At 38.6% G+C, this 16,298-nt stretch overlaps 1 protein-coding gene across 8 annotated transcripts in view; it reads right to left on the bottom strand.

Moving 5' to 3' along the window:
- The window catches only part of Cdc42bpa (CDC42 binding protein kinase alpha), a 204,282-nt gene that overhangs the window by 51,236 nt on the left and 136,748 nt on the right, over positions 1 to 16,298 (bottom strand). For all 8 annotated transcript variants that reach the window (XM_050143074.1, XM_050143075.1, XM_050143077.1 and 5 more), the window contains 6 exons: positions 14,864 to 15,111; positions 9,838 to 9,943; positions 6,743 to 6,867; positions 4,462 to 4,567; positions 3,898 to 4,046; positions 659 to 750 (listed from right to left, as the gene is read on the bottom strand). In XM_050143074.1, the coding sequence (XP_049999031.1) occupies positions 659 to 750; positions 3,898 to 4,046; positions 4,462 to 4,567; positions 6,743 to 6,867; positions 9,838 to 9,943; positions 14,864 to 15,111 (826 nt within the window). The remainder of the gene's footprint in view (positions 1 to 658; positions 751 to 3,897; positions 4,047 to 4,461; positions 4,568 to 6,742; positions 6,868 to 9,837; positions 9,944 to 14,863; positions 15,112 to 16,298) is intronic.

Genomic DNA, 16,298 nt, shown 5'->3' with positions numbered 1-16,298 from the left:
AATGTAATCATCAAACTGGAAAAACATAACAAACACCCAAATAATTCTTACTAAAATAATTAATATTTAATTAGTTATTTTATATTGTTTCCCTGACTGTCCTTCCTGTACCCATATGATTTTGTACATTGCAGGCACATGTGTTAATAAAAGTAGTTCCAGCACTTAGGGGAAGGGGCAAGAGGATTCGATTCTGAATTCAAGAACACCATGGGCTACTCTGCAAGACTGTCTCAAAAACAACCTCGCCCTTTTCAAGTTTCTCTACTAAGTTCTAATGTTAACATCCCAGCACTACTTTTGAAGTGACTACCTTATATGATGACATGTGAGAACATTATAAATACTTCACAAAATACTTTAATTCCAAACTCAAAAACTCCTCAGGAAATATTTTGTAACACTGAAATAACAAATTTGTGGCAAAGCAGCCACTTCTATAACTAAAAATTCTTAATCTAATGCATATTAACTAATACATAGTAGCTTGGCCCTGCATATGTGCATGTGTGCACGTGTATATGCATGAGTGTGTGTGTGTGTGTTTGCATTCGTGTGGTTGCTAACGCAAAGAATTCTTCATCTACACAGTAAGTTGGTTCTCACACAGCAAAGGACATTCAGTTCAGCAAGTCCTGATGCAAACACATTCTCATACCCTTTTCAGATCTAAGCTCTTCGGTGTCCTTTATCAGCTGCTCGATTTCAGATAGTAGTTCCAAGTTCTTCTTCTCTGAATCCTTCAGTTTACTTACATAAGAGGAAAAGGAAAACAGTCATTTATTAATTTTGTAGAGCTGGGCTTATTTGGTTTAAATATGTGTGAGGCTAAAGTAGGAGACCATAAACTACTGCATGAAAGACAAATACAGCTTGTTACCTGCTATCATACAAATTAATAAAGCAAGCTAGACTCATTCATTTCTGTAAAGAATATGGCTGTCAGGACTGAGATGCAGATAAGGAGCAGAGGATTTGCCTGGCATGTGTGAAGTGCCGGCTCAACTCCCTGGATACCAACTAGTAAAGAGTTAATTTTATATGGGATTATCCAAAATCTATTTTTCTGACAAAGGCTCTTATCAATTACTGGATTAATTAATTACCTTTGTATTTGGCTAACTTCCCTGGATACCAGCACTGAAACACATAAGAACAGGATGGCTGCTGCACTGTGGCCACAGAGCTGAGCAGAGGAGTGTTTGCTGACACGGAGCTGAATTATTAAATTTAACAATATTATGGGACCACAGCTAACTTAAGAATTCTGTCAGACCTTGCTCATGCATCACCATGTAACTAGAGCATATACATGAATTTATAACTTTCAATCTGACTCAGCCTCAGCTCTGCTTTATGAACAAATGTTAAACTCCAATGACCTGGGTAAAGGAAGAAAAAGATGACACTCATATTATAATGCTGAAAATGATACCCAATAGTTCTTTATACAAGGTTTACTTCATATTATTCAGAAAAAGTCTCTTTCAATACATCATAAGTACAATTACTTAAAATGTACTTAATTTGTATCTCTGTTATATATAACAAAAGGTCATAATTCAACAGGAATGTGTCTGTCCTTTGGTAAGAAATTAATGACTTCAGCTTAAGTCTCAAGGCATCATACCACTCAAAGCCAAATCTGTACCCCTATGTTTCTTCCCATGCTTGTGGAAGTTTTGATATTCTGAGCCGGATAAATTTTTAAATTTATAGTTTAATTTTTAATGTAAATTTACTGTTGTCCCACTATTGTTACTGCTAACTATTTTTTTCAAAGATTTATCTATCTTTATCCACAAGTATTTATATGTGTGCCTGCATGAGTTTATGTATATACCACATGCATTCAAATTACCTAAGGAGGCCAGAGTGCTTTGAATCCTATGAAACTAGAGTTACAGGCAGTTGTGTGCCTGATCTGAAAATCAAAACTTTGTCTCCTGCAAAACCATTAAGAACTCTTAATTACTGAGCAATCTCTCCAGCCCTGTGACTTATTTTTGAAGCATCTTTATATATAATCAAATTACAATTTTTCATTTTATTATTTTCTATATGTGAAATAGAATTTGCTGCTCTTGTGACAAGAATTGAGGGGTATGTTCACTAGCTAACTTCCCTGGACACCAGGAGTTTGCTTATTTTTAAAAAATAAAGGAATCTGGAAAATAATCATAATTAATTCATCATTACAAAATTTAACTTCTTGAAAAAAACAAACACAAACCAAACCAAACCAAAATAAAACAAAAAATCCACAAAACTTAACATTGATAAAATGATCATTCGTAAAAGACCTAAGGTAGAGGCTGCAATTTTCAGGTGTTTGTACTTTGTTCTGACAGTAAAGCTGCGGTCTATACAGAATATGAGAGGATTTCAGATTTAATAGAATAAAATTTGAGTCAACTAAGCTTTACAAATAAGGAGAAGAAAGAATAAAGAGTGAAATGTTATTTGAAAATAATAATTCATCTATGGATAAGCCTAAAGAAAATAAGACTGTATGAGACTTTCACTTGAATTACATTTTTTCCTTTTCAAATATGCACAATGTTTTCTGCACCACTTTTTTGGGCATATTTGAGTAAATGTGTCTTTGTGTGTGTGCATTTTGTGTGTATGTGTCTGTGTGTGTGTACTTTGTATACATTTGTGCATCTGTCTGGGTGTGTATGGATTTTGTGTACATTTGTGTATATGTGTCTGGTGTGTGTACACTTTATGTGTATGTGTCTGGGTGTGTGTGCACTTTGTGTGTATGTTTCTGGGTGTGTGTGCACTTTGTGTGTATGTTTCTGGGGGTGTGTGCACTTTGTGTATATGTATCTGGGAGCATGTGCACTTTGTATACATTTGTATGTATGTGTCTGGAAATATGTGCACTTGTGTGTATGTGTCTGGATGCATGTGCACTTTGTATGTATGTCTATGCATGTGTCTGGATGTGTATTTTGTGTGCATTTGTGTGTATGTGTCTGGGTGTGTTTGCACTTGGTGTATATGTGTCTGGGTATGTGTACACTTTGTGTGTGTCTGAGTGTGTGCATGTACTTTGTGTGTATTTGTGTGTATGTGTCTGGGTATGTGTGTACTTTGTGTGTGTGGGTGTGTGTGCACTTTGTGTGTGTCTGGGTATGTGTGCTTTTGTGTGCATTTGTGTTTTTTGTTTGTTTATTCCCTTGGTTTTTCGAGACAGGGTTTCTCTGTGTTGCTTTGGTGCCTGTCCTGGAACTAGCTCTGTAGACTAGGCTTGCCTGAAACTCACAGAGATCCTTCTTCTCTACCTTTCAAGTGCTGGGATTAAAGATGTGTGCCACCACATAGCGTATTTGTATGTAGGTGTCTGGGTGTGTGCATGAATATGAAGGGCAGAGGTCAGCAGCAGGTGTCTTCCTCAACAGTTCTTCGCCTTAGTCTCAGAGACAAAGTTTCTCACTGACTTTGACTTTGGAGTGCACTGATCTGGCTAGACGGCTACTAAGGTCCGGGAGCCCTCCTGTCCTTGCCTTTCCAGCCGGGGGATTCTGGGATTCCAAGCAGATGCCATGGCTCCCATTACCCCCCCCCCTTTTTTTTTTTTTGGATGTGAGGATCAGAGATCAAATGCTAGGTCTTCGTGCTTACAAGATACACACTTTACTGACTGAGTCATTATCCCAAAGCTGTAATCACTTTTGATGGTGGGGAGCAGAGCTGGGGATCAGCCCCAGGGCCTTGGGCACGCCAGGCAAGCATTATACTACTCAGTTGTATTTTCAACCACATGTGCATCACTTTTTGTTAAAAAAAAAAAAACAGCAGATAGGCAGCTAAACACATAATTGCTTTTCAAATACTTTCCAACAAACTTATAAACTATTGTAATAAGATGAAATTATTGATCCTTACCATTCCGTTATAATGTTTGATGCTTTAACCTTATTCAGTTCTTCCTGGATGGCCTGCTTTGCTCTAATTTCTGCATCCAGAGCTGATTGCAACTCTAGTCTAGCTGACATGTCCAGTTTTGCAAAACGACGCATTTTCCAGGGCATATCCTATAGAATAATATGATTATGTCTTAGTTCCTTCCTATTTTATTCTTAACATTTAATTTTCATAATACAAGTGAATCTAGAAGCTATTTTATAAGCCATATCACTGAAACTGAGTGGAACTGGCACATAATTTGTGAAATGCATTTTTCATTAAATCCAGAAACAACAATAAATATGTATAAATGAACATAAGTACTGGTTTCTCTTTTCAGCTCCTTCAATAACGAATGGCTAGCTATAAAATAACAGCTAACAGTGACATTTTATATTTTCTTAAACTGGAAAAGACCTCAACTAACTTATTTTTCATGAAAACTTTTACAGCTAGTGAAAGCCTGAGAAAAGTGGTACAATTAGATTACATGCTTTCTGCTTTCAAGAGAGGTAAGCGTCCAGATGAAATGGCAGTGCTTACTGTTGCTCGTGTCCCCAAGCTGGAATTTCTTAACGCTTCCAATTCTTCAGTCATTTTAGAAGCTAAGGCCTGAAGATAACCTCGGGCATCCTTTTCATCACTCACCCTAGAACACACACAAGATGGACACGAAGTATAAAAACACAGAAAACTTCACTGGGTGGATGTAATTTAAAGTTTCATTAAGAACTAAATACCAAAAATTTAAGATACTTAAAGAACCTTTTTAAAAGGATGGCCACACTACTGCTACCTGTCAAAAGTTGTAAACAGGCCAGGTGGTGGTGGCACACACATTTAATACTAGCACTTAGGAGGCAGAATCTGTGATTTCAAGACCAGCCTGGTCTACAAGAGCTAGTTTCCAGGACAGGCTCCAAAGCTACATAGAAACCCTGTCTTGAAAAAAACAAAAACCAAAGCCCAAAAGTTGTGAACAGAATTATGACCTATTCAGTTATATATAATGGAACCTGGCAGTATTTAGGAAAGCCCACATTACTTACATCTGATAAATTACCCTTAAACCACAAATAACTCCTCAGATCTATAATAGGACAAGTGTGAGGCTTTCTGAAGACTACTAAGATTTCTCATTATCTAGATTCTTACATTTTATCTCAAAAACATGCATACTTTCTTTAAGGCTGATGTATACTGAATTAAAAAATTTAAAGTAGGATATTCTGCAGAAATCAGGGTTAGGCTACACCAAAACAGTCCTGTTTCCTAAAAGAATTAAATAGTAATGAAGAATAAAGGATAAATTTTAATGAAGTTCAAGTCCGGTTTCTATTTACCATCTTAAGACTTCACAGCTGACAAACACCACCAGTTTTAGATAGAAAATTTGTTAAATCACACATTAAAAAAGAAAAGGTGCAGTGATTGAGGAAGAAACTCAAAGTCAACTTGTAGCCAAAACATGTGCAAATGCACCCAACCCCAATGCCCACTCCTCACTTTAAAAAAAAAAAAAACAAGTTTCCTACTCTTGTGATTTCTAGTTATTTCAAACTGAATCATGGGCCAATAAGTAAGTGGACCATAATGCTTCACTATGACTTTTCAGTCACTTATTTATTTTAAGTCTATTTTGTTTATGTTTCCCAATAATACTTTGAATATTAGCATGTTAAGTTGGCTGTTATTTCACTGCACTGTTTATATGATACTACTCTTTTTTTCTTTTGAAAGACCAAGAATTTGACGTCAGCCTTGAGGACACGGTGAAAACTGTTTCTAAAAAAAATGAATAAATGAGTTCCTAAATGAATAAATGAATGAAGATACCTTCCTTCATCAGGGTCACTTCCCATTCTCCTAGCCACTGGAAAACAGAGTGGTGGTCTAGGACCACAGGTTTTGGAAAAACCAGTTTATAAAGCAATTTTTCAGCCCTATCTTTTGTTATTTATAGCTCTGCAACCAATTTGGCTAAATATTAAAATGGTTCTCTTCAGAAATGCAAATCCAATGATGTGGACATAAACATTAATGCACTAACAGTTGCATTTTGTGCAAACAGCAAATTTCTACAATCTGGGCATGTCTGTGAGCATTAGTTACCAGAAGAGCTCTACAGTTAGGTCAGCATATATCTGGTTTATCAGAGTAAAGTTAGTTAAAATACGTTTTATTCACTCTTGATTTAAGAAGGGTATTAGAAATCTGATAAGGGAAAATAGAAAGCTGATTAAACTAAAAAGTAATAATAGGAAACTAAAATCCTCAATAAATAATTAACTGGCTTGTAGATACATAAAGGAACTAGCTATTCTGACATAAAAGTTAAAATGGGTAAAGATTTAAATGAATACAATGAAGAATATAACGTCTTCATTGGATTCTGCTCTCTACACAGTATACAATAAGCAAATTTTAATAAACACGGTAACAAATATTAGTAAATTAGAATGACAAATTTCACAGGCCAACTAATCCAAATTAGCCCCAAGAACAGAGGAAATAGTTTGTGAGACTAAGCTGCAATCGCTAAAGGTCTTAAAATGTCATACCTGGACAGATATATTATACCTACTTATTGTTCAGCTTCTACATTTTTCTTAGGCTATCAGTTGCTTAAAATAGTCATAAATATGCAGTTTTATCTTAGAAAACACATAAAAAGCAAGCGAACATGTTTCTTGAGTCCTTTAAAGGTTCACCTTTCCCACTCTGACCCTGCTTTCCATGGCAAACTAAGACGATGAAGGGTTAGGAACTTCTCAGGGTCCACAGCCCACGCCACCCACAGCAGCATGTTTGGAAGAGCACTCACCACTGGATTATTTCTGTTATTTGGGCTTCCCAGTGGGCAACGGATTCTTTCTTGTCTGCTAGATCTTTGACCTCTTCTTCTAAGTGCTGGTTGCGCAAACTTAAGCTCTCATACAACGTGGTCAGCTGGAAGGGAGTGTGAAGGCATGAGTGGCTTTTAGGAACAGGACTTCACAATACCTAGACACCTGTTGTTCCATCTAATAATGCATAATCTTCCACTAAAAATGTTCATAATTTTATTATTCCATACCACACTGAAGACAGAATTTGGTAATAATGAGCACCTTGAATTTTCCTGCTTTCTTTGCTTTTCCTCACACCCTACATGAAATTGGCTCTAATTGTGAATATTCTTCATCTACCTGAAAAAAAATCAACCAACTCTTCAGGTAACATCCTCTCTTCCTTCTTCCCTCCGCCCTCCCTCTCACCTCTTTTCTGCAATTGCATGTTAACTTTAGAAGATCTTGTAAAGAATCACAAGAACAGACAAAAATTGTTTTGAGTCACCATGTGGTCCTAGGGGTCAAACCCAGATCCTCTGAAAAGCAGCCCACACAGTGGCCCAGGAGATAAGATGCCTCTTTTCTGGCCTCTACCAGCACTGTGTACAGATGATGTACACATACAGATAGACATACAGGCAGGCCAAACATTCATAAACATAAAATAGAGATAAAGATTATTTAAAAAATAAAATGAAACTGTGTACCAGTTCAAAAGAACATAGAAAATGAAATAAAATAGATAATGTACTTAATAGGAAGAAACAAAAATGGGTACTGTAAGTGAATTCTCATGAGCCCAACTTCAACGACTACCAGACCTCAACAGCAATCTTTTGTTATGTGTTCTCCAGAAAAAAATTTTAATCATATAACTTTCTTTGTAAAATACGTTATTTTAAAATGATGTACCTAAATTTAATAAATTTGTGATTGGGGAATGATTCAGTCAATAAATTTTTGGGCTGGGTGGTGGCAGTGCACACTTGCCTTTAATATCAGCACTTGGGAGGCAGAGGTAGGCCAGCCTGGTTTACAAGAGCTAGTTTCGGGACAGCCTCCAAAAGCCACAGAGAAACCCTGTCTTGAAAAACCAGCAAATAAATAAATAAATAAATAAATAAATAAATAAATAAATAAATAAATATATAAATAAATAAATTTTTGGTGTGCGGGCATAAGGACTGAGTTCTGGGCCTCAGCACCATGTAAAAAGTTTAAGTGTGGCAGGGTGTAGCTGGTATCTGCAACCCCAGCGCAGAGGTAGAGTAAGAGGACCCTTGCTACTCACTGGCCATCTGGCCAAAGCGGTGACTCCCTCCAGGTTCAGGGAGAGACCTTAGCTAAAAAATTAAAGAGGGACATCTGCTGAGGGACATCTAGCCTCCACTCCACCTACCTGTGCATGTACAAGCACACAAACATATACACATATACCACGCAAACACTTCAAAACAAACTTCGCACTGTTGAAATTTCTATTTATTTCAACATGCTAAAAGACAAAAACAAAACAAAAGAACAAAAATAGCCAGGTTTGTTAAGCTAAATCATGATCCACCAAGAATGTGTGATATGCTTGAAGCATTTTATTTACCGGTTTCTTTATGAAATTAAAATGTAACATTTTACTACGGCAGTTACTTTTTTAAACCTTTGGAATGTGCTGTTCCTTTCTCTCTTGGACCTTTCTCTCTTGGACGGCTTTTCTTTTCTCCTACTGAGAGCTCAGCTGTCAGTCTTTAACTTCCTGATCACCATGCCTTCTCTGGCTGCTTTTAGGATTCTATGTTGGCTCCTATGTTGGTTCCTTTTAGGTTATATGTAGGATTCCATGGGCAGGTTCATGACTGAGAACCTTTATAGTTTCTGGCATTTAAAAATGTGTGGCTGGCTAGACACACACACAGGTTTTGATAATTCAGACCATTACCTCTTCAAATGCAGTTTCTGTAACAGTCTCACTCCAGCTGAGAACCCTGCACCTCTGTTTATGCTGACGGCCTTGCTTCCCTCTCACTCTGAGATTCTGTTTGTGTAGTTGCATCCTCCTCCTGGTTTGTCAGTGATTCGTCTAGGTTTGCTACTATGCGTGGCAATTTTTCATATATGTCATACAGTGTGTATGAAAAATTTCTTAAGTTAAAAACAATCTCATGATATTACTATCCACCCATTTCCTGACAAATAGTCCCCACCTGCCATTGGTTGTTGTGTTTCTCTCTTCCTTGTATACTTCAGGGACCCTAGTCAGCCTTTCTAATATGTACTGCTGATGGGGGACAATTTTTCTGAGAAAAGCTATTTACAGAACTGTTCCTGTGATGAGAAATAGTCACATTGTTCTTAATTTTAAAGGTCATCTTGACTGGAACAGAGTAGCCCAGATAATGGTTGAGATCTTATGAGTATGTCTGTATGGATATTCATGGATGAGACCAATATTTAAGTCAGCAGTGAGTAATGAAGACTGTCTTCCCCAACTTAAGCGAGCACACTCTAGGTAGAAGGGAACTCTGACCAGCTATTTCCAAGGAAAAACTGCAGTAATTCTTTGGTCTTGAGCCTGCTGATGAATGGATTAGAAAAGAACAGAGGCTCCCTCATTCTTGACCATGCTAACTGTAGCTGTCAGGACTTGTCAGAGTCTGTAACTTTAGTTAATTCATTGTGATTAATAAGTCTCTATCTATAAAGCCACATATCATATGTACACATACATATGCATCACACACACACAAATGGTCTGGGCATGGTGGTGCATGACTGTAATCTCAGCACTTGCAGGGGGTAAAGGTAGGAGAATCAATCATTCAAGGCTAAATTCATCTATAAAATAAGTTCAAGGCTATTCTGGGCTACATGAGATACTATTTAAAAAAAAACATGGTGATGGGGAGGGACTTAGGAGGGCAAAAAGATGGAAAAACTGAGTCTGACACAAATGATATAACAAAACCTTGGCATACACTGACACCTTATGAGGAGGACCATTAAATAACACACAAATACAAAGTGACAACTAGGATTTAAATCACAGTGCAAGACACCCAGCATGTACTCAACCAAGTGAGATTTAATCACTCACCTTATCAAGTTCACTTGTTAACTTTTTATTTTCTTCTGTTAATAAGACTTTTTCCCGTTCATACTGTTGTTTGAACTCATTTTCAAATTCTTCCCTTTCACTTTGACTAACAAAATTTAAAACAGAAAAGAAATTGGATTAAAAGTCAAAAACACCAATGATAGCTTATGCTGAAGAGGATGTGGAGTAAGGGGAACACTCATCCATTGTTGGTGGGAATGCAAACTTGTGCAACCACTTTGGAAATCAGTGTGGCGGTTTCTCAGGAAACTGGGAGTCAACCTACCTCAGGACCCAGCAATTCCACTCTTGGGAATATACCCAAAAGATGCCCAATCATACTACAAAAGCATTTGTTCAACTATGTTCATAGCAGCACTATTTGTAATAGCCAGAACCTGGAAACAACCTAGGTGCCCCTCAATAGAAGAATGGATAAAGAAGGTGTGGCACATATATACTTTAGAGTTTTACTCAGTGGTAAAAAACAATGACATCTTGAATTTTGCATGCAAATGGACGGAAATAGAAAACACTTTATTGAGTGAGATAACCCAGACCCAAAAAGATGAATATGGTATGTACTCACTCATAAGTGGATTCTAGCAATAAATAAAGGACATTGAGCCTATAATTCGTAATCCTAGAGAAGCTAAATAAGAAGGTGAACCCAAAGAAAAACATATAGTTATCTCCTGGATATTGGAAGTAGACAAGATTGCCAGGCAAAAGTTGGGAGCATGGGGGTGGGGGTGAAGTGGGGGTAAGAGGAGATGGGGAGAGAGAAAAGACAAGGGGAGGATTGGGGAGACCTTAGGGGAATGGGATGGTTGGGATGGAGGATGGGTGGATATGAGAGCAGGGAAGTAGATATCTTAATTAAGGGAGCCATTTTAGGGTTGGCAAGAGACTTGACTCTAGAGGGGTTCCCAGGTGCCCAAGGAGATGTCCCCAGCTTGTTCCTTGGGCAGCAGAGGAGAGGGTGCCTGAACTGGCCTTATCCTATAGCCGCAATGATGAATATCTTGCATATCACCATAGAACCTTCATCTGGCGATGGATGGAGACAGAGACAGAGACCCACACTGGAGCACTGGACTGAGCTCCCAAGGTCCAAATGAGGACCAGAAGGAGGGAGAACATGAGCAAGGAAGTCAGGACCATGAGGCGTGTGTCCACCCACTGAGACGGTGGGGCTGATCTAATGAGAGCCAGCTGGACTGGGATTGAAGGAGTATGTGATCAAACCGGACTCTGAATGTAGCTGACAAGGAGGGCTGACTGGGAAGCCAAGGACAATGGCACTGGGTTTTGATTCTACTGCATGGACTGGCTTTGTGGGAGCCTAGTCTGTTTGGATCCTCACCTTCCTAGACCTGGATGGAGGGGGGAGGACCTTGGACTTCCCACAGGGCAGGGAATCCTGACTGCTCTTAGGAGTGGAGAGGGAGGGGGAGGAGGAGTGGGGGGAGTGGGAGGGAAATAGGCGGAGGGGAGGAGGTGGAAAATTTTAATAAATAAATAAAGAAAAAAAAAGTCAACCGAAAAAAATTGTAACATTTACACAGCAACTACATAAGAATCAGACTGAGCTGGGCGGTGGTGGCACACGCCTTTAATCCCAACACTAGAGGCAGAGGCAGGCGGATCTCTGTGAGTTCAAGTCCAGCCTGGTCTCTAAGAGCTAGTTTCCAGGACAGGCTCCAAAGTTATAGAGGAACCCTATCTTGAAAAACCAAAAAAGAAAAAAAAAATTCCAAGATCTACAGTGTGTTGGGCATGATAGTGCATGCCTTTAGTCCCAGAATTCAGGAGGAATCATTGAGTTTGAGACCAGCCAGATGTGCACAGTGGATTCCAGGCCAGCCAGGACTACACAGTGAGTCTATGTCTTTATTTTTTATGATGTAAGTGGTGGGCTGGCTTATTCAGTCATTTAACAAATATTTTTAGATTATCTGTTATTTGCCAACAAATAAATTCTTATGAGTTTTGTAAACCCTGCTTACAGAGTTTACATTCAAGTGCAGGAGAAGAAAAATTAGTAAGTGAATTAATTTTAGATAAGTCTATAAAGAAAGTAAGATATGGTAATGTCACAATTACTACTTGGGACAAAATGACTAAGAGAGATGCGTAATCAGGGAAGGCTGATGAAGAAGCCACCAAGAGTGTAATAGTGACTGCCATCCCACCCAGGGTTACTAAGTTTAAAGACAAATGAGACCAAGCTAGGTACTTTTCTTTATACAGCTACATCTGTTTTTATAAAATAGAGGCATGGGATCCTCACTTAAGATTGAGCCAGTTATTTCCTAGCTTATTAACATTATTAAGAATGTTATCTTGTTCATTTTATTAATATTTAGAAGTGAATATATCTGAACTTTAATACTTAATAATTGGTTTGAAATAATTTCAATTAACATAAAAGTTATAACTATAGTACAAAGAACCTCTGTGTCTCTGCCTAGATGTCCCAATGGCTAGCATTTTCCATCAGTTGCTCAATCACTCTGTGTATACCATATTCTCCTGAACAGCTAAGGGTCGGGGCAGAAGTTATTCTTCTGACATGTATAATCCAGACTGTATTTCCTCAAGTCAAGTACATGCTTAACTTCTGTAAATACCTGTCCCAACTAACACTATTCCCAAATCTACATCCCAACTCAAACTTCCTGCCACCCCAACCCTGTCTCTGTTTCTTATCTTGTCCCCAAGCCAGCTGAAAAACATGTGCTGAGCCTTGTCTCCATTTTCCTTTGGTGTAAAGTCGTTTCTTTGTTTTCCCTAGATCTCAAAACAGCTTTGAGGAGTGCAGGACTCTTCTCTTTGTAGGGGTGACCCTCAACTGGAGCCTGTCTGATGACCGAACATCACTACACTATTCTCAGCACAGCCCATCAGGAAGCACACCAATGTCTCCCAAGCATTTCACATCCAGCACTCTGAACTCAACTCAACACAAAAATCAGACCCACCTTCCTAGCTGACTTCATCTGTGCGCATTTACTCTGCACTCTTTTCTATAGGTAAAACTACATATGCCTGAGTGAGGCTGATCTCTTCATTGCTCTAGTACCTTCCTCCCAACTCTATTGGCTAATTTCTGCCAAATTACAAACATGTTATCATTTCTACTTGGTAAACACACAAACCATTACCACCACCAACAACAACAACAAAAACAAAGAGCAAAGTAACTTGAGATAAACTTCTCCAGCTACTATTTCACTGCTTACTTTGTGCACTAACACATTCACGCACTAGTGTTATTTGCACACTGTTCCACTGGCTCTCCTTCAGGTCTCCTATGGCCACTTTTCCACTGGGACGGTTCCCATCAAAGTCACATGATGCAAAGTGCAAATGCCACTTTGAAGTTCTTTTCACAGTATGAGGCTTTCCTACACACGGACAGATTGACATGCTTTATCAGGGCCCCAGAAAAACCACACTTGCCTAGTTTTCTTCCTAGCTTTCTCTCTCCATTCATTTTGCTAGTTCTTCCTTATCTCCCAGTTTCTAAAGACTGGAATGGCCCAGAGCTCAGTTCTAGGGCCTTATTCTATGCACAGTCACTAAATGATCGCATTCAGACCCACAGCATTAAATACCATAGGAGAGTGACACCCACAATTATATTTCCACACGTGAAACCAACCTACTCCACACATCTACCAAGTGGCTGGTGTTCATTTACAGTGAGCTCTTAACAGTCTCGTGGCTTTGGCCTGCTCAGCACTTTCTGAACAGATGGCTCTCCTCTGAGCACAATGTTCTCACACCATCGCACACATTTCACACTGTGTTTACTCTTCACTGGGAAGTTACCTCAGTACAGTCTCCTCCAGCCATCTTCTCTTCTCTTCTGCATACAAAATTTAATCTTCATATTAATGGCCATTCCTTATTTGTTTCTGTTCTAGCACAGATCACTATGTAATGTGTTCTACACTACACTTGTTGTCTTTATTGTCTTTCCCCTACTGAGAGCAAGTTCCATGAGGACAAAGACTTTTGTTTGATCTGTTCACTGCCATATCATAGTGCACACAATAGCACTTCACATTTGTCAAGAATGCACCAGACTACAAAAATGTGAGCTTCCAATACAAATAACACAGGATGCGTGCCAATAAAATCTATTCAGATGCCTAAAACCTAAAACCTGAGTGCTACTGATAATTCCTCCTGCTCTCTCTTTTCTCATAGCCACCACCTTCTGTCCTGCAGATTCTGTCTTTTCAGCAGAATTTCTTGAATCTATCATACTCACTTCCAACTTCAGTATTATCTATGGACTTCTCATTTTACAGCTGGATTCCTCTGGATCCTTCCAATCATTCCCCACAAGGTAGCAAATGACCATTCCAAAATATAAGTACTGGGGCTGGAGAGATGGCTCAGTGGTTAAGAGCACTGCCTGCTCTTCCAAAGGTCCTGAGTTCAATTCCCAGCAACCACATGGTGGCTCACAACCATCTGTAAAGAGGTCTGGCGCCCTCTTCTGGCCTTCAGGCATACACACAACAGAATATTGTATACATAATAAATAAATATTAAAAAAAACCACTTACCAAATTCATTTAAAAAAAATATATAAGTACTATCATGTAATTTTCCTTACATTAACTCACAAATCTGCCTGTGCTTTGTTTTTTTCCCCACAGTCTCATGTCTCACCACTCTGTTTTTCTATGTGTGCACCTACCACAGTAAGGAGCACTTGTTTTATGAATGTGTGATGTTTTATTTCCTTTGGATCTAAGCCATTAGGGCACCTCTGCCTGGATGCTCCCCATTCCCTTCTTCCTAAGTCTTTAAGTCCAGCTAAGAGGTATTTCTTCCTGGAAAGCCTAAGGCCCTAAGGCACCTCTCCCATGCTGCCTCCATCCAACTCCCTCCTCTGCCCTTTTCCATGCTGGAGCCTGGATACGCCATTGCCTGAGTTTCCCAGGACTTAGCATACAACATGTACTTAGCAGATATTTGCTGGATGACAAAATAATTTGATTCTTACCTTTCTCTCCTGTTTTTTTCCAATTTGTCTTTTAAAACCATAATTTCTTTGTTGAGAGCAAGCTGCTGGCCTTCGGAGTCATGCAGTTCCTTCTTCAGATTTTTAATCTCACTTGCATGTATTCCTTCTCTTTTAGATATTTCTTCTTCATAAAAGATACTTTTCTTTTCCAAGTCAGTTTTCAGTTTAGTTATCTCTTGCTGATGTTCTATGCTGCATATTCCTGGTGAGTAACTAATTTGTTTTTGCTACACACACACACACATATATATAAACAAAAGGTTAAAAAAATAAAATAAGAAGCAACTCCTTTCTAACAGGAACTATATATGCATATCATATATATACTCTCACACAAAAAGGTACATGTAAGGCTCTTCTTTCTCTGCCATATATTACAAATACTTTCCTCGGTTTATATTATTTTACGGTCTTTGCTATTTTTGAGTCTGCACACTAAGGCCAGAGATTAACTTGAACTTTTTGTTGGCATTTTATAACTTTTTTGTTTTCAATCTGTTCTAGTTTGCTCCCTATTGTTACGATAAAGACCCATAACCAAAAGCAACTTGTGGCTAATTTCATCATATAGGTTAAAGTCCATCATGGTGGGTGGGGGGAGCTAGGGCAGGAGTTCAGGATAGGAACCTAGGCACAGGAACTAAATCAGAATCACAAAGGAGTGCTGCTTACTGGCTTGTTTTCCAAGGTTCCTGCAACCTGTTTTCTTACACCACCCAGGACGACCTCAAGTGATCTGGACCCTCTCACATAAACCATTAATCAAGAAAATGCCCTACAGACGTGCCTACAGGCAATCTGATGGAGGCTTTCTCTCAGTTGAGATTCTTTCTTCCCAGATGACCCTAGCTTGTGTCAAGCTGATGAAAACTAACCAGCAAAAAATATTTAAATTTTTATCTAGGCTTATTGTTATTATATATTTAAGAAAAATCTAACCATATGTCTAATAAGCAAGAGTCAAAGTTTGCATTAAATTCTTGTCTTTAAAAGATTAAGATGAGGGAAGGCATGATTGAGTTACAACATATAAGAAAAGAAAGAAGGCTTTTTGTAATGTTCAGAAAGAAATTACAAAAGGTCTAAACATCTTCATGTCTACAAAAGGAAAAAACCAGGTCTGTTAACTTCTAAGGAAAACATTAAGGAGGAGGAAAAACGTGTTTTTCTGAGATAGAGTCTCACACTTAGGCAATGATGGAATTCACTACATAGGCCAAGCTAGCCTCACATTCGTCCCGCTTCTGAAGTCTAATACTTGCGTTACAGGCATGAGCTACTGTCTCACTTAGGGTTTCTAATACAGTGATAAACACCATGACTAAAAGAAACCTGGGGATAAAAGAGTTTATTTCAGCTTAGAACTCAGGTCACAGACCATCACTGGGCAAAGTTGAGGCAGGAACTGAAGTAG

Source organism: Alexandromys fortis, unplaced genomic scaffold (assembly GCF_014885135.2).
Source record: "Alexandromys fortis isolate MF-2015 unplaced genomic scaffold, M_Fortis_MF-2015_v1.1 scaffold_51, whole genome shotgun sequence".
In the NCBI taxonomy this organism is placed as follows: Eukaryota; Metazoa; Chordata; class Mammalia; order Rodentia; family Cricetidae; genus Alexandromys; species Alexandromys fortis.
The sequence above is the reverse complement of the archived record's forward strand: the minus strand, read 5'-3'. Positions and strand labels throughout refer to the sequence as shown.